This window comes from Cebus imitator, unplaced genomic scaffold (assembly GCF_001604975.1).
Source record: "Cebus imitator isolate Cc_AM_T3 unplaced genomic scaffold, Cebus_imitator-1.0 Scaffold47, whole genome shotgun sequence".
In the NCBI taxonomy this organism is placed as follows: domain Eukaryota; kingdom Metazoa; phylum Chordata; class Mammalia; order Primates; family Cebidae; genus Cebus; species Cebus imitator.
The window spans coordinates 630,510-654,287 of record NW_016107362.1 but is presented as its reverse complement, the minus strand read 5'-3'; the positions used below and the strand labels follow the sequence as shown (position 1 = coordinate 654,287).

At 38.7% G+C, this 23,778-nt stretch overlaps 1 protein-coding gene and 1 long non-coding RNA gene across 6 annotated transcripts in view; one reads left to right on the top strand and one right to left on the bottom strand.

The window, feature by feature from the left end:
- Positions 1–8,560, bottom strand: part of LOC108303450 — a 93,490-nt gene extending 84,930 nt beyond the window's left edge. Inside the window, exon 1 of the long non-coding RNA XR_001824848.2 lies at positions 8,296–8,560. This is a non-coding gene — a long non-coding RNA (uncharacterized LOC108303450). The remainder of the gene's footprint in view (positions 1–8,295) is intronic.
- Positions 8,561–8,710: 150 nt separating this feature from the next.
- The window catches only part of WDR19 (WD repeat domain 19), a 107,603-nt gene continuing 92,535 nt past the window's right edge, over positions 8,711–23,778 (top strand). Inside the window, exons 1-5 of one of the 5 annotated variants that reach the window (XM_017527260.1) lie at positions 8,711–8,865; positions 12,156–12,247; positions 12,910–12,975; positions 16,008–16,133; positions 21,264–21,379. In XM_017527260.1, coding sequence (XP_017382749.1) covers positions 8,803–8,865; positions 12,156–12,247; positions 12,910–12,975; positions 16,008–16,133; positions 21,264–21,379 — 463 coding nt within the window. In that variant the 5' untranslated portion in view covers positions 8,711–8,802. Of the gene's footprint in view, positions 8,866–12,155; positions 12,248–12,909; positions 12,976–16,007; positions 16,134–21,263; positions 21,380–23,778 lie in introns of those variants that run through there. The other 4 variants (XR_001824841.2, XM_037738001.1, XM_017527261.2 and 1 more) reach the window with 4 other exon arrangements.

Below are 23,778 nucleotides of genomic sequence, written 5' to 3'. Positions count from 1 at the left end.
ATCACAGGCGCTTCTCATACCCTCTCTGATCATACACGCTTCTCATCCCCTCTCTCATCACAGACATTTCTCATACCCTCTCTGATCATACACGCTTCTCATACCCTCTCTGATCACAGATGCTTCTCATACCCTCTCTGATCACGGACGCTTCTCATACCCTCTCTGATCACGGACGCTTCTCATACCCTCTCTGATCATACACACTTCTCATCCCCTCTCTGATCACAGACGCTTCTCATACCCTCTGTGATCATACACGCTTCTCATACTCTCTCTGATCACAGACGCTTCTCATACCCTCTCTCATCATAGGCAGTTTTCATACCCCCGATCACATGCATGCTATTAGAAAATTAATAACATTTGACACATGGTAGGGATAAATTTGTCAAAAAATGTTTTGACATTTTGAAACTGCTTGTTATTAATATTTTTTAAAGTCACATGAGTCACAATATCTATGATAATGATGATTTTGCTATACAAAAGTGCTATAAAATTTAACCAGTTTACTTTTGTGTATAAAAACCAAAGTTTGCTTCTCAGAGTTTTAAAAATACCATCTCCCTTATCAATCATAATACCTATGTTTTATGAAGTGTACCTGCCAGTTTTTTACAGCTTGATATGTAATTTATAAGCCACAAAATCCACCATTTAAAAGTGTAAAATTCAGTGGTTTCAATATATTCACAGAATTGTGCAATTATCACCACCATGTAATTTTAGAAAAATTTTCATCACTCCCCAGAATAAAAACATCCACACACCACTAAACTTCTTTGTCTCTACAAATTCATCTGTTTGGGACGCACAGTATAAATGGAATTCTACAGTATGTGGCCTTTTGTGCCTGGCTTCTTTCACTTAGCATAATCTTTTCAAAGCTCATCTCATAGTACATGTTATAGCATGTACTTCAGTCCTTTTTATTGACGAATAATACTTTATTATATGGATTTGCCACATTTTGTTTATTCATCAGTTGATACACATTTGTGTTGTTCTCACTTTGGGGCTATTATGAATAATGCTGTTATGAACATTAGCATATCATTTATTTTTGGACATACGCTTTCATTTCTCTTTGGTAGATACTTAGAAGTGAAACTGCTAAGTTCATTCTATGTTTAATATTTTGAGGAATTGCCAGACTGTTTCCCAAAATGGTCGCACCATTTCCAATTCCTGCCAGCAATGTATGAAGGTTTCAATATCTCAACATACCAACAATTGTCATTTTTTTATTTTAACCATCAGTAGGTATGAAGTGGTATCTTGTGGTTTTGATTTGCATTTCACTAATGACTAATAATGTCAAAAAACTTTCCATAAGTTTATCAGCCATTTATATCCTCCTTGGAGAAATGTCTATTCAAATCATCTTCCCATTTTCAATGGGTTGTCTTTTAGGGTTGTAAAATTTCTTTATTTTGGATATAAATATTTTATCAGATATATGATTTGCAATTATTTCTTTCAAACTATGGGTTGTCTTTTCCCTTTGATGATGTTGTCCTTTGAAGCATAAAACTTTTTAATTTTGATGAAGTACAAGTTGTTTATTTTTTTCTTTTGTCACCATTAAGTATGATGTTAGCTGTAGGTTTTTTTGTAGACATTCTTTATCAAGTTGTGAAGTTTTCCTCTATTCCTAGTTTGTTGAGAGGTTTTATCATGAATCAGTGTTAGATTTTGTCAAATGATTTTTCTACATCTATTGGTATACAAACATAGCTTTTCTGCTTTAGCCTGTTGATGTGATGGATTATATTCATTGTTTTTCCAATGTGGAATCAGCCTTGCACGCCTAGAATAAATCTCACTTGGTTATGGTATATAATTCTTTCTATATGTTGCTGGATTTGATTTGCCAACATTTTGTTGAAAATCTTTGTATCTATGGCCATGAGAGATACTGATCTATAGTCTTCTTTTCTTGTAATTTCTTTGTCTTGCTTTGGTGTTAGTGTAATGCTGACCTTATAAAATGAGTGATAAAAGAAGTATTCCCTCAGGTTCTATTTTCTGAAACAGATTACAGAGAATTGGTATAATTTTTTCTTTAAATGTTTGGTAGAATTCACCAGTGAGCCCCTCAGAACCTGGTGCTTTCTCTTTCAGAAAATTATCATTATTTTTTTTTGAGACGGAGTCTCACTTTTGTCACCCAGGCTGGAATGCACTGGCACGATCTTGGCTCACTGCAACCTCCACCTCCCAGGTTCAAGCAATTCTCCTGCCTCAGCCTCCTGAGTAGCTGGGATTACAGGCACCCACCAACACACCTGGCAAATTTTTGTATTCTTAGTAGAGACGGTTTCACTATATTGGTCAGACTGGTCTCTAACTCCTGACCTCAGGTGATCTGCCCTCCTTAGCCTCCCAAAGTGCTGGAATTACAGGCATAAGCCACTCTGCCCAGCCTAGAAAATTAATTATTGATTTTTTTAATAGATACAAGCTATTCATTAGTAATGAATATAATAATACAGCTGACATTAGGAATTTTTAAGTGTTCTCTCTTTTCTTCTTAGCCTAGCTAGAGGCTAGTCAATTTTATTGCTCTTTTCAAATAACCAACTTTTGGTGTTCTTTATTTTCTCTATTGATTTGCTATTTTCAATTTTATTGATTTCTGCTCTAATTATTATTATATCTTTTATTCTTCTTACTTTGAATTTAAATTTTCTTTTCCTAGTTTCCTAGAGCGGAAGGTAAGATTATTGATTTTCAGAGCTTCCTTCTTTTCTAAAATATGCATTTGATGCTATAAGTTTCTATCTTGGCCAGGCGTGGTGGCTCCTGCCTGTAATCCCTGCACGTTGGGAGGCCAAGGTGGGGGTACAGCACAAAGCCAGCAGTTCTAAGGCTGCAGTGAGCTATAATTATGCCGCTGCACTTCAGTCTGGGCTTCAGAGCAAGAGCACAACTCAAAAAAAAAAAAAAAAAAAGAAAAACTAAACAAAAACAAACAAAAAAATCCCCTCTAAGCATTGCTTTCACTACATCCCACAAATTTTAATAAGCGTATTTTAACTTTCATTTAGTTCAAAATATTTTAAATTTCTCTTGAGATTTCTTCTTTGATCCACGTTTTATCTAAAAGTGTGTTGTTTAATCTCCAAGTATTTTGGGATTTTCCAGCAATTTTTCTGTTACTGATTTCTAGTTTAAGTGCATGTGGCTTCAGGTCAGATATTGTATGGTTTCTTTTCTATTTGTTCTTCATTCTTATTTTTGTCTTCTACATTTTTTTCCTGCCTTTTGTGGTTTTAATTGAGCATTTGATGTGACTCCATTTTCTCTTCTTTCTTAGCAAATCAATTATACTTTTCAAAAAACTTTTTTTTAGTAGTTGCCCTATATTTAGCAATATACATTTACCAAGTCCACTGTCAAATAACACGTTACCACTTCACAGGTAATGTAAGTAACCTATAATAAAATATTTTTATTTCTTCCCTCCCATTCCTTAAATCATTATTTTCACTAATTTCCCTTATATATAAGCATATATTTATATACAAGCATGTCATTGAATACATTGTTGCTATTATTATTCAGAACAAACTGTTACCTGTTAAATAAATTTTTTAAAAAATTAATTATACCTTCATTTATTCTTTTCCCAGTGCTTTCTTTCTTTATGGAAATATGAGTTTCTGACATATATCATTTTCTTTCTCTGTAAAAAAAAACAAAAACAAAAACTTCTTTTACCATCAAGGCAGGTCTACTGACAACAAATTCTCTCAACTTTGTGTGTGTGTGTGTGTGTCTAAGAAAGTCTTTACTTCTTTACTTTTTAAAATCTTTGATTTTAATTTAAAAATTAGCTTAATGACAAATATAATTTAATGTCTATATGTAATACCATGTGTGCATCTATATGTTTTACCTTGGTTTTGTATCAAAGTTTTTACTTTTTTCCCAAGAGAAGAATTACCATCTGTTAGTGACATATTGCAATTAGACTATGAAATGATTCTCAATTTTTTTTCTATTTTGAAGATACTTTTATTTTTAAGGAGGAATTACTTTCTCTTCAGATGTTCATTTTTGACTCTGAAAATTTAAATTTTTTTTTTTTTTTGGTCTAGACTGATTTGAAACAGTGACATTATTTTGTATACTAGGATGTTCTCTTCTTTAGACAGATTTATAGTACTAATTAGAAAGCTGCAAACACCCTTATATCAACTCAGAGATAGTTTAGATTCTTAAAACATAAGGAGAGATAACTTGTTGAAAACATTTTTATAACTTTAGTTAAAAACAGTATAAAAGACATAAAACACTTTTTTTTTTTTTTTTTTTGGAGACAGAGTTTCACTTTGTCACCCAGGCTGGAGTGCAGTGGCATGATCATAGCTCACTGCAGCCTTGAAGTCAGGCTCAACGGATTCGCCTGCCTTAGCCTCCTATGTAGCTGACACTGTAGGTGCATGCCACCATTCCTGGCTAATTTTTATAGCAAAGGCATCTTGCTTTGTTGCCCAGGCCAGTCTCAAATTCCTGGGCTCAAGCAGACCTCCCACCTTTGGCCTCCCAAAGTGCTGGAATTATGGGATTGAGCTGCTACTCCTGGCCATGAAACACACTAAAAAAAATTTAAGTCCACATGAAACAATTGTACTTCCTTCATAGTACAGGACCAACTTCCTCATCATTCTTACACAAAAATATTTCTCGATTCAATTTACCGATATTCAAGGATTTGACTCCTCATATAGTGTTTCTGCAAAAACGTATGTTTATTTATTTATTTATTTTGAGACATAGTCTTACTCCAGCCCAGGCTGGAGTGCAATGGGATGATCTTGGCTCACCACGACTTCCACCCCCCAGGTTCAAGTGATTCTCCTGCCTCAGCCTCCCAAGTAGCTGGGATTACAAGTGTCTGCACCCACACCTGGCTAATTTTGTATTTTTAGTAGAGATAGGGTTTCTCCATGTTGGTCAGGCTGGTCTTGAACTCCTGACCTCAGGTGATTCGCCCACCTCAGCCTCCCAACGTGCTGGGATTACAGGCATGAGTCCCTGCACTCAGCCGTGTGTTTTAAATTAAAGTATAAATCAGCAGTATTGTTTGAATAACCCCCAAATAATGTTTACATGAAATACTCTTTTTCAGGTCTTGATCTGATAACTGACCACTACATCCTTGTAGTATCAAAACGCTTAGAACAAAAGTAGCTTTACTGTTGAGTCAGAAGGAAAGTGTATGGCAAGAAGTAGTTCCAGTCTGAAAAAAGCAGGTCAAGATCCATTCACCAAAGTTAGCCACTTTGTGTTTAGCAACTAATCAATGAGGTGTGCACATCCACTTGGTGTCTGGCATCTAATCAGTGAGGAGTGGACTCCTTCACTTGTGAAGGATAGTTTTACAGGATACAGAATTCTAGGTTTCTGGGCTTAAAAAAAATTATCAACACTTTACTTTATTCTGCTCTCTTCTTCCTTTCATGGTTTCTGGGGAGAATTCAATGTAATTTGTAATTTTTTTTTTTTTTTTTTTGAGACAGAGTCTCACCCTGCTGCCCAGGCTGGAGTACAGTGGTGTGATCTTGGCTCACTGCAACCTCAGCCTCCCGGGTTCAAGCGATTCCCCTGTCTCGTAATTCTTATCTTAGCTCCTCTATACGTAATGTCCCCGCTCCCCTCAGCTTCTTTCATGATTTTTAAAAAATATTTTCTTTTCCAAAGTTTAAATATGATATGCCTAGGTGTGGTTTCTTGAGAATTTATCCTATTTGGAGTTGTCTGAGCTTCCAGGATGTGTGATTTGTTGTCAGACGTGAACTTGGAGGAAATTAATCATAAGCATTCTTCATTTCTGTTAGTGTTTTTTATCTCTAGCATTTCTTTTTGAGTCTTTCTTAGAATTTCTATCTCTGCTTATATTTTCCATCTGCTCCTGCATATTGTCTACTTTTTCCATTACCTTCAAAAGCACATTCAACTTAGTTTTTTTTTTTTAAAGTCCTTGTCTGATAATTCCAACATTCCTGCTATATATGGCTCTAGTTCTCCTGCTTGTTCAGTCTCTTCCATTTTCTGCCTTTTAGTAAGCCTTATAACTTTTTGTTGAAATCTGGATGCTATGGTTTGAATGTCCCCTCCAAAGCTCATGTTGAAACTTAATCACCAATGTGGCAATACTGAAAGGTGGGGCTTTTAAGAGGCAAATGGATCCTGCGTGCCCGGTTTCATGAATGGATTAATTCATTCATGGATTCACGGGTCAATGAGTTAATGAATTATTTAGGGGTTATTCAAACAATACTGCTAATTTATGCTTTAATTTAAAACACACAGCTGGGCATGGTGGCTCACGCCTGTAATCCCAGAACTTTCAGAGACCAAGGCAGGTGAATCACCTGAGGTCAGGAGTTCAAGACCAGCCTGACCAACATGGAGAAACCTCATCTCTACTAAAAATACAAAATATCATGGGACTGAAATTGGTGGCTTTATAAGGAGACCTTAGCTAGAACATTAGCACACTCAGCCTCCTTAACGTGATATCCTGTGCTGCCTCAGGACTCTTCAGAGTCCCCATCAGCAAGAAGGATCTCACTAGATGCACTCCCTTGACTTTGGACTTCTCAGCCTCCATAACTGTAAGAAATGAGTTCCTTTTCTTGATAAATTACCCAGTTTTATGTATTCTGTCATAAGCAATAGAGAACAACTAAGACACCAGACAGGATGTACTGGATAAAAGGAATACTGGTAAGTAGGCTTTTAGCAGTGTGTGGTAAAGCTGAAGGACAGGGCAAGTGTTCTATAGTCCTATGATTAGGCCTTAGCCTTTAGTAAGCCTGTGTTCTTGGATGGTGAACATCACCAGTACTTCCTTTTTATTTCTTTGAGATGGAGTCTAGCTGTCACCCAGACTGAAGTGCAGTGGCACAATCCTGGCTCACTGCAACCTCTGCCCTCCAGGTTCAAGAGAATCTATGCCTCAGCCACCAGAGTAGCTGGGATTACAGGCATGTGCCACCACACCAGGCTAATTTTTGTGTTTTTAGTAGAGATGGGGGTTTCACCATGTTGGCCAGGCTGGTCTCGAACTCCTGACTTCAAGTGATCCGTTCACCTTGACTTCCCAAAGTGCTGGGATTACAGGTGTGAGCCATTGAGCCTGGCCACTGTTTCTTAATCTTCCACACTTAAGTGGAACAGTATAGTTTATAGAGGCTGGAGTTGGGTATTTCCCTTTTCCCAGGTAGTTTAGGCTCTGATAAAACCCCAGCAGACTAGGCTTTGGTAAAATACTTTCTCCTGAGGGCAGTTCTTGTTAAGAACTGATTGCTCTGGCATATTTTTAAATGGTTACCTTCTCAGCAGAGGAATCTTTCAGTAAACATTTAAGGAATTAACCTAACTGTCACAGGCATTCGAACCAGAGCAACTCCATTCTGAGTGAGGGCTAGGAAAATGAGGCTGAGACTTGCTGGGCTGCATTCTCAGAAAGGTAGGCATTCCTAGCCTCTAGATGTTTATGGTTAAGGGAACAAATTAATAATGTTTACTAAAATAGACCCAGACCTGGGGATGCCCAGATATCCCCATATCTGGAGAACAAAGGCATTCATAACTTTGCTTTAAAGATAATATTGATTCTTGCAAAATAATTAAGAAAATTAATCCTTTACCACAAACCCTGGTAGCAGAGCACACCTCCCCATATATACAACCACCGTACCTAGGGCGGATGCATTCCTCCTTTACTTTCAGTAATGTCCTATTCTGTCTATGGAGTAGCTTTCCATTCACCACCACTTCACTTTCTTAATAAACTTGGTTTTACTCTGCACTGAAAACTTGCCCTGAATTCTTTCTTGTGCGCGATCCACGAACCCTCTCTTGGGGTCTGAATCCGGACCCCTGTCCTGTAACGTAACGGAAAACCCCAGTGCAAACGCACAGCACCCTACTTAAGATTGCAAACATCCATCATTAGTTATTTCAAATCATTAACTTTCTCTAAGCCGATCGGATTCCTACCTGATGTCGAAAAGAAAGGCAAAAGATAGACTGTTTCAACACTTTCAGACGCTTGGGCAAAAGAAAGCACTTTCATGCTATAAATAAAGCAGCACAAATACCATACGACAGGGCATTCATTATACTTGCGGAGAAGCTGCCAGGTCCAAACTCTAAAGGAAAAAACTATTGGAGCTCATTTTTCCTGCCCACGTTAGCTAGCACATTTTGTTGAAATTGAAGGGGAAAAAAAGACTTTGGTGAAACTGAACTCTACCTTGAAATAAACTACTGTACCTCTTATACCTCATTCCTTCTATCCCAGAAACCCGGTAGAAAAAAAGATACACCTGAGATCGTCAAATCCCTCTTCGCGTAGACTCTGTAGGAGTATTTCGCCCATAAGTCAATTTCAGCCCGCCTCCTTTAAGCCAACATTCTGCGTCTTTTCTCCCCTCAGCTTCTCCGCGCACCCTTTTGCCACCACTGACTTGTTAGTTATCGCGGTCCAAAACACGCACGCGCCTTTGAGGGCTCACAAGCCCGCCTCCCCCGGAAGAATCTCAGGGTCTCATCCAATCAGAGCCAGTCAGGAAGCCGAGGCTCAGCCAGGCCTCGCGACGCCCAACTTCCCGGGGCTTACCGTCTCTGGTGTCACGTGATTCCACTTTCCGCCTCGCGGCCACCTCTCAGAGGGCGGCGCTCTTGGCCCGGCCCCGCGAGGCACTGCCTTTCAGTTGGCGCTCGCTGATTGGTCGCTGCTCGCGCGGTCTCCTGGGTGACGGGAACGCGGTAGCCTGCTCGATGAAGACCCGGTGCGCCTGCGTACTTCATAGTTCGCGTAGCTGCTCGAGCCTGGAGATGAAGGTAAATAACTTACAAATCCCTGGGGGACGGGGGGCGGGAAAACACGACCACTGTCCCTTGGTCGCTTTTAAAAGAGGATCTCTGTCCTTCTACCTCCTCCCGAATTTGTTGGAAACGGGGAAGAGAGCGAAGCGACCAGAGAGGGCGGGGGTGAAGTTGAAGGGACGAGGGAAAGGGAAGAAAATAGGAGGAAAGGAAAGGGCGGAGAGAGAGGCCTCTCATTTTGGGGACTGCAGACGCCGTAGAAGCGGTGCAGAAAGTGGAAACCCCTCCCTAGCCGAAATGAGCGGACTGTATCTAAAGATACGCGGAAAGAACGGGTCGACTGAACGCGTTTGCAGGGTCGTGGCGAAGTTGGCTGGATCCGGTGTCACGAGCTACCTCATTTCTTGGGGCTAAACCCCTGGCAAACCGCGCAGCTGCCCAGCGCCCTATAAAGAATGAAAACCCTTCCAAAGTCGAATCTCAAATTGCATTGCCTGTGACCAGTCCAATCACCTGCTAGCGAGTATACATTATTGACGGGAAATCTGCACCGGCACACGGAGGTCTCACTCTCATGTGCCTCATCCTCTGCACGCACGTTTTCTAGGCTTGGGCTTCTTGTCCACCCCACTTTGTGACTTATCACAGCAGTCCTCCCATGCTCTGCTCTGGCAAAGAAATGGAAGTCTCAATTTTAAAATTATTTTGGACGTCCTCAGGCCGGGCGCGGTGGCTCACGCCTGTAATCCCAGCGCTTTGGGAGGCTGAGGTGAGCGGATCACGAGGATCACAAGATCGAGACCATCCTGACCAACATGGTGAAACCCCGTCTCTGTTAAAAATACAAAAATTAGCTGGGCGTGGTGGTGCGTGTCTGTAGTCCCAGCTACTCGGGAGGCTGAGGCAGGAGAATCACTTGAACCTGGAAGCCAGAGGTTGCAGTGAGCTGAGATCGCCCCACTGCACTCCAGCTTGGGCGACAGAGCGATACTCCATCTTAAAAATAAAAATAAAAAAATAAAATTATTTTAGACGTCCTCATGCTTCTTCGTGACTATTAGTGTGGAAATTGGAATTGATGGACCAGTAATCATAACTCCCATTTCTATTTCTAAAGCTCTTTACAATTTATGATACTAGAAGTGAAGAGATATTATTTGTGATTTACAGTTGAAAATTTTTTGCTGGAGGCAATTTAAGCAACTGACTTAAAGCCCTGCAGCTAATAAGCAACAAACAAAATTTAAATCTTGGTTTTTTGGTTATGAAACTAGCACTATTTTCTCTGCACATTATGTGGAGCATTTGTAGAAATCCACTGAAGAAAAATAATATGAGATCACAGCTAGAGGCAAGTCTGCCATTGAAGGTAATGAAATCCAAGTTTAAGGACTTCTCACTTGTATGAAGAAGGGGTTCCAGGGGGAAGTGGTCACAAAACTGTAAAAGTAAGATGCTTTTTTTGTAGAGACCAACTTTTACCATGTTGATTGGGCTGGTCTCGAACTCCTGACGTCATGATCCACCCGCCTCAGCCTCCCAAAGTGCTGGTACAGGCATGAGCCACCGTACCCAGCCAAGTATTCTTTCTTCATGAGTTTCTTTATGCTCTACAAAACTTGAATACCCCGTGATCACAGTCCACCTCTACTTTCAATAGAGGTGAATTTCTTCTTTACCGTGTAAAATGCTCATTGGGAGAGGGCTCAGTGGCTCACGCCTGTAATACCAGCACTTTGGGATGCCAAGGCAGGTAGATCACTTGAGGTCAGGAGTTCAAGACCAACCTGAGCAACATGGTGAAAACCCTTCTCTACTAAAAATATTTAAAATTTGGCTGGGCGTGGTGGCACATGTCTGTAACCCCAGCTACTCAGAGGCTGAGGAAGGAGACTCGCTTAAACCGGGGAGGTAGAGGTTGCAGTGAGCCAAGATCGTGCCACTGCACTCCAGAGCCTGGGCAATAGAACAAAACTGTGTCAAAAAACAAAACAAACAAAAAAAACCCACAAAACACTGATTTGTATTTGTTTTAAGACGGAGTCTCACATTCATTCATTCATTCATTCATTTATTTATTTATTTAGAGATGGAGTCTCGCTGTGTCGCCCAGGCTGGAGTGCAGTGGCTCGGCTCATTGCAAACTCCGCCTCCTGGGTTCAAGGAATGCTTATGCCTCAGCCTCCCGAGTAGCTGGTATTACAGGCACGCCCCACCATGCCCAGCCAATTTTTTTGCATTTTTGGTCGAGACGAGGTTTTGCCATGTTGGCCAGGCTGTGTTTAATTTTGAGCATTAGAAGAGTTTTGTGTTGCCGCACAGACTAAGTCTCATGTAATAGTATCTAAACTTATATGCCTAGATATGCGCATTGTTGCTTAATCTATAATTTAATCTGATACCAAAATCTAAATTTTTTCACCCAAACTCATATTCCTAAATGTTCTAGATCAACACTATGTACTATAAATGTAGTGAGCCAATGTAATTTCGTATTTTTAGTGGCCATTAAAATTTTTTAAAGAAAACAGGTAAAATTCATTTTAATAATATTTTATCTTACCCAGTGTATCAAAAATGTTATTTCAACATGTAATCAATATAAAAATTATCAATGAGATAGTTTACATTCTCTTTTCGGTCTTGAAATCTGATACATGTTTTTGATTTATAGCATAGCTAAGTTTGAATTACTTGTGAGTAAAGTTTGGATTACTTGTATTTGTAGCCTCCGTATTGGAGATCACGTTTCTAGATTGTTTCGATGAACAGAAAGAGTTTGATATGGTAACACTGTTCCCCCAGTAGCCAGGTTAAACACTTAATGATGATGTAAATATAACTAATGAAACTAATAGAAGAAAATAGTGTTGAAACGAGTAAGATATTTTGTATTTTTATCATGTTTAAGACAGGAATTTTTGTCTGGTTTAATCACCAGGAATCCATGCCACAGATAATTAACTAAATTCAGGCTTCAATTATTTTAATCTTTAACGTCTACAAAACACTAAAATTACACATTTTTACAAAATTAACATTCAGAAACATTAAAAACCCAAAAAATTTTACAATAGAGGCTCTCCTATATCTTGAGGTCTATAATTTACCTAGTGGTTGTGTATGTTTGGCTGCTTGGTTGGTTGATTTTGTTTTGTTTGTTTCATTGTTAACTTCTGATTAAGCTCTAACATAATCCTCACCATCCTGAATCCTATTGTTTTTATGATCATGTTTTGATATCTTTTCTGATCAACACTTGATTGTGTGTTTTGAAAATACTAAAAATTGTGTTTATTTTTCAGCGTGTTTTCTCACTGCTGGAAAAGACTTGGCTTGGTGCACCAATACAGTTTGCCTGGCAAAAAACATCAGGAAACTACCTTGCAGTAACAGGGTAAGAAACCAATGAATGTTTTAAACAATGGTTGTATGACCATGTAACAACACCATCTACTCAGTAAAAGTTACTTTTTTTTTTTTTAAGACGGAAGCTTTGTTGCCCAATCTCAGTTTACTGCAACCTCCACCTCCCAGATTCAAGTGAACCTGGCCTCAGTAAAAGTTTTTGTGTAACAGTTGTGTGGTAGGAAAAGGAATATATTCATCTCCATTAACATCAAAGTTCATAGAACCTTTTCTCTGGTAGTAACTTTTTAGATACAAATTATGAAACTATCAGGAGAAAACACTGAAATCACTTGGATGGCACCTTTATATCCAGAGATAAATGAAAGAAACATTTAGACTCACTCCTGTAATTCCAGCACTTTGGGAGGCCAAGGCAGGCGGATCAATTAAGGCCAGGAGTTTGAGACCAGCCTGGCCAACATGGTGAAACCCTATCTCTACAAAGATACAAAAATTAGCCAGGTGTGGTAGCAGGTGCCTGTGATCCCAGCTACTTGGGAGGCTGTTGCAGGATAATTGCTTGAACCTGGGAGGCAGAAGTTGATGTGAGCTAAGATGGCACCACTGCAGCCTGGGTGACAGAGGGAGACTCCATTCCCCAAAATAAAAAAATTTTAAAACATATCTTTATGTTCCAATTGCTTTCAGAGCTGATCATATTGTGAAAATCTTTGATCGCCATGGACAAAAAAGAAGTGAAATTAATTTACCTGGGTAAGTACAGAAGTAGATTAAAAAACCTGTCAAGCTTTGTTGCCTAAAAGATTAAAAAAATACTGCCTTAAAATTATAATCAAATAGAATCTTTTGCTTTTTCCATTTGCAAAGGGATTTTTTAGCCGTAAGTAGTTCTGAAATATATAGAGATATAGTTTATTAATTAAAGTTTCTATCTATAAACACCCATTTATTTATTCTATAAATAGTCACAGGGAAGCCTTAAGGCAAGATTTTAAGTCAGACCACGTGAAAGCATTGAATCCACATGAAGGAATTCTTTTAAATTATAAACAAATCTTAGTGTATGTATGCACAGTGTATGTATCTTAGTGTATGTATCTATATCTACTTTAGTTTTTCATCTCTAATAAATTGTTGGAAAACCCTTACTTTTTGTGTAACTTTGTAAAGGGTAAAGATTTTATCCTTTTTCAGGAAATCATTCTAGATTATACTAAGCAGAATTGAAGCATTTTTAATGATTCAGTGTAGTAAGTACCTATTTTAGTTATTCTACTGATAGTCTCAGTGGTTATTAAGATGGATAGAGTTCCTCACCTAAACTGATTTATGCTGCTGTACTTTTAAAATTCATGTATGCTTTTTGTAGTTTATTGACCATTTTTGAAAATCAGGTTTTACTTCTCTCAGTCTCTAACAGCCTTTCCTACCTCCTGCCCTGCCCCACCCACCTAATGCCATCATTTTGGCATTTTCCATTAACTCTCTTAATTATGGCTTCTGGTTTCTGTGTTCCTAGAAACAGAGGTCAAAGAAGCTATCATTATATGTGAAATAAAAAGAAGGCACTCAGGAAAAAATGTCTTTGAGTAAATTGTGTGAGCTTTAATGCATGATCTCTGTGACATCTATTTGTTACATAATGGCCTCATTTCTTCTGGATCATTTTGCTGTATTCATAATAGTAGAATTTGACTGATAGAGGATCCCCAGATAAAGATAATGCTGTTAAATACATAATCTTTAATTAGCAGATCATTTTATCAATAATTTGAAAGCTTCCCTCTTCCATACTCCCCGAATTGCTGAATATATTTTAGAAAATGAAGATCCTAAAACATATTTCAACATTTTGAATAATAAAATAATTAAAGTAATTTCCAACTGTCCTTAATATAAATCAAAGTATGGGTTAGCTAATACCCAATAAGCAAGTGTCTCTAAATGAAAAATAGCATCAGAGAAGAAAAGGTAAATATTCTTATTAAGGATTTAAGAATTTGTAAAGTTTTTATAATACACATTTTGGAATAATAGCAAGAATCATGTTAAATAGACCATTTCCTATTTATAACTATGTTGTTAACTTAATCAAATTACTCTCCTTATTTTCCGCCAAGATATAAATGAAAATAATGGCAGGTGCCAGGCACTGTGGTTCACACCTGTAATCCCAGCACTTTGGGAGGCTGAGGTGGGTGGATCACCTGAGGTCAGGAGTTCAAGACCAGCCTGACCAACATGGTGAAACCCCATCTCTACTAAAAATACAAAATTAGCCAGGTATGGTGGCACATGCCTGTAATCCCAGCTACTTGAGAGGCCAGGGCAGGAGATTTGCTTGAACCCAGGAGGCGGAGGTTGCAATGAGCCAAGATTGTGCCATTGCACTCCAGCCTGGGCAACAAGTACAAAACTCTGTCAATTAAAAAAAGAAAAAAAAAGAAAATAATGGCCAGGCACAGGGGCTCACACCGGTAGTCCCAGTACTTTGGGAGGCTGAGACAGAAGGCTCACTGAAGCCCAGGAATTTGAGGTTATAGTGAACTATAATCACTTGAGCCCAGGAGTTTAAGGATATAGCGAATTATAATCGTACCACGGCACTCTGGCCAGGAAGGAAGGGAGGGACGGAGGGAGGAAGGGAGGAAAAAAAGAAAGGAAGGAAGGATTTTTATTTACCACTTTAGAATTCAGTCTTTCCCTTTTTTACAATCTACCTAACAACTCAATTTATCTAGCTATAACTTTGCTTCTTTTATTTTATTTTTTTGAAACAGGGTCTCACTTTGTCTCCCAAGCTGGAGTGCAGTGGCACAAATACGGCTCACTGCAGCCTTGCCCGGGCTCGTTATCCTCCCACTTTAGCCTCCTGAGTAGCTGAGTAGCATGTGCATGCCACCACACCCAGCTCATTTTTTTTCTTTTTTTTTATAATAGAGATTCCCATCTTGCCATGTTGGCCAGGCTCCCCTTAAACTCCTGGGTTCAAAGCGGTCATCCTGCCTTGACCTCCCTAAATGCTGGGATTACAAGCGTGAGCCACTATGCCTGGGGTGTAACTTTGTTTCTTATTAATACCTTCTTTTCCTCTCTGTCAATCTAAAATAGTCTTTCAAAACATGAGGGAAAGAAGGTGGGAAAGAAGGTGGGAAAGAGGGGAAAGGTGCTTGATGAGCTTGTTTTATCAAAAGTCAGGCTCTTTATAAGATTTAAGAAAACTAACAAACATGGTTATATTTAATGTAACATATGAAAATGGTATTAAAAGTAAAATTTTAAATTTTTTCATCCCCTCAACAACTGCAAAAAATTGAAGTTAGTATTACCCATGCAGTGAGTAGTAAGTTGTAGTTCTCATTTTACAGAGTTTATCTGTTCAAAATAGATTGAATAGTCTTGTTATAGACAAAAATCACAATAGTGATTGTACTTTTAAAAAATGTATAGTGATGCCGGGCGCGGTGGCTCAAGCCTGTAATCCCAGCACTTTGGGAGGCCGAGGCGGGTGGATCACGAGGTCAAGAGATCGAGACCGTCCTGGTCAACATGGTGAAACCCCGTCTCTACTAAAACTATAAAAAATTAGCTGGGCATGGTGGTGCGTGCCTGTAATCCCAGCTACTCAGGAGGCTGAGGCAGGAGAATTGCCTGAACCCAGGAGGCGGAGGTTGCGGTGAGCCGAGATCGCGCCATTGCACTCCAGCCTGGGTAATAAGAGCGAAACTCCGTCTCAAAAAAAAAAAAAAAAATGTATAGTGATATTTTTGTCTCTTTTTAAAAAGCATCTGTGTTGCCATGGATTGGGATAAAGATGGAGACATCCTAGCAGTGATTGCTGAGAAATCTAGCTGCATTTATCTTTGGGATGCCAACACAAATAAGACTAGCCAGTTAGACAATGGCATGAGGTAAGATAACTTTTTTATTTTTTTAAGCTTCACTTAGAGACATGAATATTTGTAGGTTTGATGCTAACAATTCTTTGCCACTTTCATTTTAAAGATACCTCACTGAGTTATTTTCTTATAAAAGAAAAAGATTATTTTATTATTGTATATGTAATCCTTCTATTGATTTTACCCAGTTAGAATGAAATTGTTATAATTGTGACATATAAATAGCTTCTTAAACAGTTGCTTTCAGTGGAACAGACTAAGAAGCGCAGAGATGAGACAAAATATATACGGGAAAATCCAGAGATGGGCTTGACTGTAGGCATGGCTGGATCTAGGAGTTATAATGGTGCAATGAAGACTTTTTCTTCATTGCTCAGCTCTTTTTTTCTAAATGTTGACTCCATTCTAAATCAGATTCTCACCCACAACTGCTGGTAGCTATCAGTGTGTATCATTCTTCACAGCAAGTCATGCCAGAGAAAAGAACATGTGCGTTTACATCACCAGAGCCCATTCAGATCCTCAGAAGGCCTCTGAGTGCAGTAGGCAGGGCCATGGATTGGTACTCCCACCAAGTGAAAGGAAAGGTGAAGGGCAGGGGAGTTCCCAAATGGAAAAAAATCTTGGGCAGACAGAATAAATGACAGATACCTGCTCAAGTAGAAACAAGTTTCCAATATGGAAAAAGAAAAACTTGTCAGTATTTCCAACTAAAACTTTGCTGTTTTGACCTTGGACAAGTTGCTTAACCCCTCTCCAAACCTCTGTTTCTTCATCTATTTGACATGGGTATAACATCTGCTTCGTGGCTTCATGTACCCCTCAGGTGGGGAGAAAGAGATCATATACATGCTGTGAGACTAGACTGTAAGTTTTCAGTTTATTTACTAAAAAATAACTGAACCCAGAGAAAGCAAGGTGGTCATGCAGAACAGGACCAAATAGAACCAAGTGAGTGCAGTGCCTTTGACCCTCCAAAGTGGCTGTTGAGGCAAGTAGCTGCAGAAGATACTGTCTACCAATGTAAAGTCTTCCTAAATCTAAGAACCTTCATTTCTTGCTCTGTCTTCTTACACTTTGGGTTTACGTCACTTTTCAGAAAGATTTTATACACTCTGTGCTTCTGTTCAAGGGAATGTTTAATAAACTTCAAGTACTGGTTCTTGAGCCAAATTCAGCAACAGTAAGGCCATGTTGTCACTCAGAGAAAAGTACATAATTAATCCCTGGGTGTTTCTGACTGGCATATCTCTGCCTCCAGCTCTCTGTCTCCCCACAGTGTCTGTTTTTCCACATCATCTCAGGATTGTAGTGATGTTTAAATATATGTCATGGCCAGGCATGAAATTAAGACCCAAGTAAATGGTAGATGTTATTGTAATTGTCATTAAAATTAAGGTTGCTTTACTGTTGATGTTTATATTTAATAATGTCTAAAGGACTTTTGTATATACAAAAGCATACCCACTATTGTTCGTTCTTTATTCAAAGGCCAATCTGTTATACTAGCTAGTTAATAAACGAAATTTTGAATGTCAATTTTTCTTAAGTACTTTTATTTAAGAAGGTTCTGTTGTACCCACTTTGCTTCCTCTAGATTCAGTTATTCCTTAATAAATAAATGCTTTTAAGCAATTTAGGTTCCATTTATAGCATTTGTCTGAAGTTAGTCTTTTGAGTGCTTCAGATACCTTAAATGGTACACAAAACTTATCCAAATATAATTATCACAAAACTTACTGTGGTGGCATTTAACTAAAACTATTACATTTAATTCAATTAGTTGAATTCATTTATTTTTCCTATATATGCTTTTATACTCTTAGGATTATAGCAGTATTTACTCTACTCCTGGCTAGACTTAACAGAAGTAGTCATTTAATTATGTAACTGGGATATAGTCATTTCTTTCCAAACATACATATAGGGAACTCGTGAGAAATGCCAGTTTTCAGATCCCAGCCCAGACATACTGACTGAGGAAGCTTGAAAGTGGCCCTCTGCTACCTGTGTTTTAATAAGCCCCCACGTGATTCAAACACCTTAAATAGTATAACACCTTATTTATTTGTTTGGTTTACTAACTAGTGTAACAGATTGGCCTTTGAATAAAGAACAAACAATAATGGGTATGGTTTTACATATACAAAAGTTCTTTGGACATTAAATATACACATCAACAGTAAAGCAACCTTAATTTTATTTTAATGACAATTGCAATAACATCTACCATTTACTTGGGTCCCTCTATGTAACGTCCGCTTCACCAACCAATTCATTCTTGGATGGATCACAGAACATGGTTGCTTTTCCCAAGGCAATTTGGACCTGAGTACTAGGCATCCTTCTCAATGTCTTTTTAAATTGACCTTCAGTTGTCATATTAATAAAATTCTTTTAAGCCCCTGCATTATACATAGATTATGATTTTTTGTAACCTGTATATTTCCCTAGGAGAATATATTCTTTAAATTTTGCTTGGCCAGAGATACATGTGATTGTTATACATTGTCTTGATCCAGTAGCATTACTGGAAATTTACATATGCTTTTAGTATCATATTGGAATTTGCAGGGCTTTCTGCAGGCCCTATTTCCTAAGAGAAGAGGGATGGAGTTTGTTCAGTTAGCTCTTCTTTTGAGGACATTTGATTACTTGATCTTCTTAGAACACAATATTTAACACTTTCTTTCTAGTTCATTGGTGTGTGACTGTCAGTGCTGATAAACTATTGAACGGACTAATGTTTATCCTATGTATGATCACTGTTGCTGATCAGATCTTGTTCTTGTTATGCAGTTCTTTTCTGATACTATTTTTAGCTCATGCAAAATTACTTTTATTAATATTTTCTTTGAAGGAGTCTCCAAGACAGGATTAAATGTGTAAGAGATTTATTACAGGAAATGCCTGTGAGGGAACAGAGAGGTTAGAAGAGATTGGAAGAGCTGTCAGACCGCAGTGCATGTCTGACCCTTATAAATCAGAGAAGGAAAGAAGTAAGCTTGGGTAGAAGCATCTTGAATTGTAGCACAGGTTTTTGTTTTTGTTTTTGTTTTGTTTGTGATGGATTCTCCCCCTATTGCCCAGGCTGTAATGCAGTGGCACGATCTCAGCTCACTGCAACCTCTGCCTCCCAGGTCAAAGCAATTTTCCTGCCTCAGCCTTCTAGGTAGCTGGGACTACAGGTGCCCACCACCACGCCCAGCTAATTTTTGTATTTTTAGTAGAGATGGGGTTTCACCATGTTGGCCAGGCTGGTTTCCAACTCCTGACCTCAGATCAGATCCTCCCACCTCAACCTCCCAAAGTGCTAGCATTACATGCATGAGCTATGCCCAGCCCATTAAATTGTAGCACAGTTCTAATTAAGAAAGTTCAGCTAGGCCTGTTGGGAGTCTTTGGGCAAAAGTTACCTGTCAAAGGAGTCCTGCCCAGGAATGGGCCTCAGCAGTTATCTCTGCCTCACTCAGTCATTATCTGGGAGCAGCGCATGAGAAAGCACAGCCTGGCTCATTGAGGTGATAGATTCCAAAGCTAGCAGTTGGGGCTCTTGGTCAGTTACACTTTCTGCAGACAGAAGGAAATCTGAGAGGCACATTATCGCAGCTATGTACCTACTTAAAACAAGGAAAAAAGATTAAAATGCATATTTATCTTTTATAAAATAGAAACTTAATAGAAGAACCTAGCAGCCTGATGTTACTACTCCCTTACTTATTAAAATTAATTTTTTAACTAAACATTATATGCTTCTATTATACAACTAATTTTTCCACATACTTTATTTTTTTCTCTTCCAAGTAACATCATGATTTTACAACCTTTCACAAACTCAACTTGTACCAATTAAGTACGTAAATTTTAATCCTTAAATTCTTCTAATTTAGCTGGAGGAAACCTCTTTAAACTTACTTTTTTGTCCTTTTATCACTGTCCTTAACATTATTGGAAGCAGTATTGCTGTCTGAAAACCATACCATGGTCTGTCCGTGGTGCTCAAAGTTTAGGTGCGTCAGAATCTCCTGGAGGGCTCATTAAAACACAGGTAGCTGGGAGCCACTTTCAGAGTTCCTCAGTCAGTATGTCTGGGCTGGGATCTGAGAAATGGCATTTCTCACAAGTTCCCAGATAATGCTGCTGGTTCTGATTTCAAATTTTGAGAACCACTGTTCTCAAAAGAAATCATAGTGAGATTTCTTTTCTCAATATACGGAAAGAGGTACTCTCCAAGAGGTTCTGCTTCCTCTTGGTAGGGAATTGTATAACACTTCAACCTTTTGAATCCTAGAATGCATAGAAGAACTGTAAGAACCGGTGGTGGGCAAAAGTGGATGTTTTTTTCTCTCTTTCTTTTTTTTTGAGCTGGAGTTTCCCTCTTGTTGCCCAGGCTGGAGTGCAATGGCACGATCTCTGCTCACCACAACCTCTGCCTCCCAGGTTCAAGCGATTCTCCTACCTCAGCCTCCCAAGTACCTGGGATTGCAGGCATGCATCACCACGCCTGGCTAATTTGTATTTTTAGTAGAGACAGGGTTTCTCCATGTTGTTCAGGCTGGTCTTGAACTCCCTACCTCAGGTGATCCGCCCACCTCGGCCTCCCAAAGTGCTGGGATTACAGGCGTGAACCACTGCACCCAGCTGGCAAAAAAAGTGTTTTCTACCTGCTTTTGAGCTACTCTTAATAGTGACAGAGCTAGAAAAGATACATCCTTTTTAAGGTCATGAATTACTAATGATTTTTCCCATTTAGTGTATTATGTTATTGGATGCCACTTTTTTAAAGCATGAAGTTTCACCATCCATTAATATTTTTAATCACATTTAGAGCTAAAACTATCACTAGTAAACAAATTAATAAATATCTCATAGGTGATCTCATGAATTTTGAGGTTCTATCATAACTGAATTGAAGTCGACATTCATTATACATTTGTATTTTGAGTCTAACTGACCCTCAGATCATCCTATAGCATCTCCAAAATGTCTGTAGCATTTAGTCTTTGTCCTAAAGCATTAAGTTTGTATTTTATACTTTGGCTTCTAAGTAGACGTTAAAATTATCCATGGAATACTTTTTTAAAGGACTGTTTAGAGGTTATGATCATGAATTGTTTAGTAATTTATATCTTAATGTTACAGGGATCAAATGTCTTTCCTTCTTTGGTCAAAAGTTGGAAGTTTCCTGGCTGTTGGAACTGTTAAAGGAAATTTGCTTATTTATAATCGTCAGACATCTCGAAAGATTCCTGTCCTTGGTAGGTGATAGCTGGAAACACTGCTAAATATTTGAGATGCTTTACCTAAATGTAAATTCTGCGGCCTCGGATTTCCCTGATCTTGCAAGGGAAATTTTGTAGTACGAACCCCTTCCCCATGTCCCCCCAAAGTCTTAAATTTAGCTAAACATGAAGATCCCTCTTCACTGCTTACTAAGAACTTCCCAGGGTACATAGAATAGATTGAGTTAAAGTAGGCCTGTGTCTTTGACATCAGGACGTTAATAGCATGGCTTCCATTTGTCCTTTCTCACCCAGATTGTACCTCTGGACAGGGAATAGCTCATATGCATATGTACACATATTGATAATATGTACTATTTTTGTTATTAATTTTAGTTAATTTAGTTGCATTACAATATGTGGTAATTTTAGTCCAAATAGTAGACATATTAAAGCATTTACTGCTTAGATAGACTATATCAAGATTCCTAATTCTGACCCCTCCCCCTCTCCAAATCCTAGTTAAATCTAGGTATGGACTATGAGTTCTGTTTGCCTCAGAGTATGCAGCCAGAGGATGTTTTTATGGGTTCCTTGTGTGACCTTGTTTCAGCTCTTTCATTCCTGCAACTTCCGGTCACTTGGCATCTGCCTTCTGAATACCCAAAAAGAAACATCTATTCTTGTCAATTATTGTGACATCATGATGATGAGTGGTAGAACCTAGTGGGCTTAATTGCATCCAGGTGGCCAGGAAAAGTATAACTTACTGCTAATAAAGGAATTATGCTCTGGAGATAGTGGTACCCACAGATACTTGAGAAAGTGCTCTTCCATTGAAGACAGTCATTTCAAATTATTTTTACATATATGTATCTCTTTAATGTTTAGCATTAATTTTTGGTGCTATCACTAAACATTAAATGTCATTGAACTATTTGAAAAGTTAAACTAAAATTTAAGTTACAAAAGTCAACCTTAAATTAATTTGTTTATTAACTGTTATTATTGATGATAAGACTAACTTGATTTCTGAGCACTGGAAGCGAAAGGGCCTTGACGTATATGAAGAGGAGGAGGAGGAAGAGATTTTCTTCTCTCTTTCTTGGGTATAGAAGAAGTTTCTCTTTGGCATCCTCCCACTTGTCTTTGTATAGTCTTTTCCCCTTTCTAATGCCTATTTCTTTAGACACCAGTTCCAGTATAACACCTAAGTCCCTTAATCTATGATCAGCAAAATCTCTTCTATGGCCCCAGTATCTTCTCTGAATATTTCGTTCACTTTTGTGTTCTGGTCTCCTGATTTGAAATACTGTCTGTATCCTGAAAACTCCCAAATTTATATCTCTTCCACAGTGTAGACTCCTATGTCCAACTGCTTACAATGAGGTATCTAGTAAACACTCCAAATTTAGTATCTCCAAAACCCTCTTGAGCTTTTCTTTCCACCATTGCTGACATTTTATTCTTCCAAATCTTTAGACCAAGGTTTAGGGCCATCCTTGACTCTTTTCTTTCTCATACTCTCCATATCTAATTTATCAGAAAATCTTATAGATTCAACCTTAAAATATCTCCAGAATCCAGCCTGTCTTACCACCTCTACTGCTACCACCATGGTGTGATCTCAAACATTTTCTACCTTAATTTCTACAGTCTCCTCTTTACTGGCTTCTCCACTTCAACTCTTGCCCCACTAAAGAATGAGCCCTGTGCTCAGAACTCTTCACTGGTTTCCATCTCACCCAGAATCAAAGCCACAGGCCTTAAAACGGCCAGAATAAATCTTCTATAATCTGGCCTTTGCAACTTCTTTGACTTCACCTCATATTCTTCCCTCTTCATTTGTCTGCTGCAACCATACTGTCCTTTCGAGCCTCTAACACACCAGACAAACTCCTGGCTCAGTGTCTACTCACTTAACCATTTTATTTAATACCTGCTTTCTGCGTAAGTACTGTATTAGATTCTATGAAGAATAAAATGAATGTGGCCTCTGCTTTCAGTAACAGCTAAAATAGCTGACACTTAGATAGCATTTCATATTTGCCTAGCACTTTGGTCAGTGCTTTAATTCAGTTGAACCTCAACCCTACAAGAAGTCCTACTATTTTTCCCAATTTATGGATGAAGTGAGTAAGAAATAGAAAGCTTGGCTGGGCATGGTGGCTCATGCCAATAATTCCAGCATTTTGGAAGGCCAAGGAAGGTGGATCACTTGAGGTCAGGAGTTTGAGACCAGCCTGTCCAACATGGTGAAACCCCGTCTCTACAAAAAATGCAAAATTAACCAGGCATGGTATTGGGCTCCTATAATCCCAGCTATTTGGGGGGCTGAGGCAGGAGAATTGCTTGAACCCAGGAGGCAGAAGCTGCAGTGAGTCGAGATTACACCAGTGCACACCAGCCTGGGCAACAGTGAGACTCCATCTCAA